Source organism: Poecilia latipinna, unplaced genomic scaffold (assembly GCF_001443285.1).
Source record: "Poecilia latipinna isolate Pla-1442-1.1 unplaced genomic scaffold, P_latipinna-1.0 Scaffold662, whole genome shotgun sequence".
In the NCBI taxonomy this organism is placed as follows: domain Eukaryota; kingdom Metazoa; phylum Chordata; class Actinopteri; order Cyprinodontiformes; family Poeciliidae; genus Poecilia; species Poecilia latipinna.
The window spans coordinates 28,676-30,179 of NW_015113278.1; the positions used below are offsets into that span (position 1 = coordinate 28,676).

Consider the following 1,504-nt stretch of genomic DNA (forward strand, 5'->3'; position numbering starts at 1 on the left):
GATATTCACCAGTTCGACTGTGGATCTATTCTAAGAAGGATTCTGCCACGACAAGACGGGACTCTGACCATGGAAATTAAAGGTTTCTGCTGCCAAGACCAACTCAGCATCTAGGGACGAGTAGAACTGCATCCCAAAGCCTCTTTTAGATCAGTGACACAGTGTAGGGATTGGAAGGAGGTGTAATTTCAAAATTTCTTAAAATATGTTAACTTCTTGATTTTTAATTTAAGAAGCTGTATGTCATTTTTCCCTGCTAAAGCTTGCTAATAAAACATTGAAGTCTAATTGATGCTGTGGACAGTTAAATTAAGTCAACTGAAAATCGATTCTTCTGGTTAAATTAAAATCAATGTTCATGATTCTAGGAAACTAGGGGGCTTCAGACGTTTCTTTGGTTATGATAAATAATGACCCTGGGACTCGTGCCGAGTCTCTAAAATTATCTAGACTGTAACAAGTGCACGTTATTAATAGAGAAAGAGCTACCGTTAACAGGAGTGGTTTTTGAAGTCAGGCTTTTGCGGGCTACTCAAATGACTGTTTCATTAACTGTAAAGGGTCATAGCTTCTGGATCTGAAGGTAGTTAGAGTCTAGATGCATCTTTCTTGCGCCCAGCTTAAACAGAATGTCCTTTAAATTCTCATCTGGAGTAATACTCAGGAGTTGGAGGCTTCTCGGACCCGTTAGGTGGAGAGCTGAACAATAGTCAGTCTGCAGGAGTCTGAGAGGAGGTTATGGGTGTGGCTGACTATTGCATAATAACAGATGCAGCAGCTGTTTATTTCAGTAAAACATTAATTTAACCACTGGCTTGTTTAATATTCTCAGTTGTATCAGAATCCCTGGCTGCTGCCTTTTGGCTGGGACGGAGACCTGGACGACAGGACCCTGAGGTGGACGGCATGGAAGGAGGAACATAATGGAGGCCGGATCTTCTTGAAGGTCAGCTACAAATTTTTAACAATACGTTTATATCTGCAACTTACTCTTTCCTTTGGGTGTCTTTTTTTTTTATCATAAATATGCTATATCTGTTACATTTGTAGATTTTTGACGTTCCACACTCAGTATTTCAGTGGCTACTGACAGACACTCGCTACGAACAAGGTAAAAACTCTTTTCCTTAATTTTGAACAAGCTTGTTTGTTGAGCATCACAAACATTATTTCTGTATTTTTCTCTGGTGAAATAACCCAAAATTTAGAAATCTCTGTTCTTCTTGTGACTACAGTGTTTCACAGCCTTCAAGTGCGGTATCGTGGTTTTATGCATAGAGGTTTGTAGAGTATAATGATAAAGAATCCAAAGTAAATTGAAATCACCTATTGCTCTAATCTGACGTACACATTTTTGTAAAATGCCCTTTCAGTTCCACAGAGGAAGACATTCTGCAAACATAAATGGAAGGAACAGTTTCCTCTGCTAGGTGAGTAGCCTGTTTGGCAGTCAAAGAGCGAACAAACGGATCCACGGTGTCCCCCTTTTCTTATTTTATCCACC

At 39.6% G+C, this 1,504-nt stretch overlaps 1 protein-coding gene across 3 annotated transcripts in view; it reads left to right on the top strand.

The window, feature by feature from the left end:
• LOC106954520 (uncharacterized) overlaps nt 1–1,504 on the top strand; it is a 51,223-nt gene that overhangs the window by 28,538 nt on the left and 21,181 nt on the right. For all 3 annotated transcript variants that reach the window (XM_015044068.1, XM_015044066.1, XM_015044067.1), the window contains exons 21-24: nt 833–946; nt 1,051–1,111; nt 1,236–1,280; nt 1,374–1,430. In XM_015044068.1, coding sequence (XP_014899554.1) covers nt 833–946; nt 1,051–1,111; nt 1,236–1,280; nt 1,374–1,430 — 277 coding nt within the window. The remainder of the gene's footprint in view (nt 1–832; nt 947–1,050; nt 1,112–1,235; nt 1,281–1,373; nt 1,431–1,504) is intronic.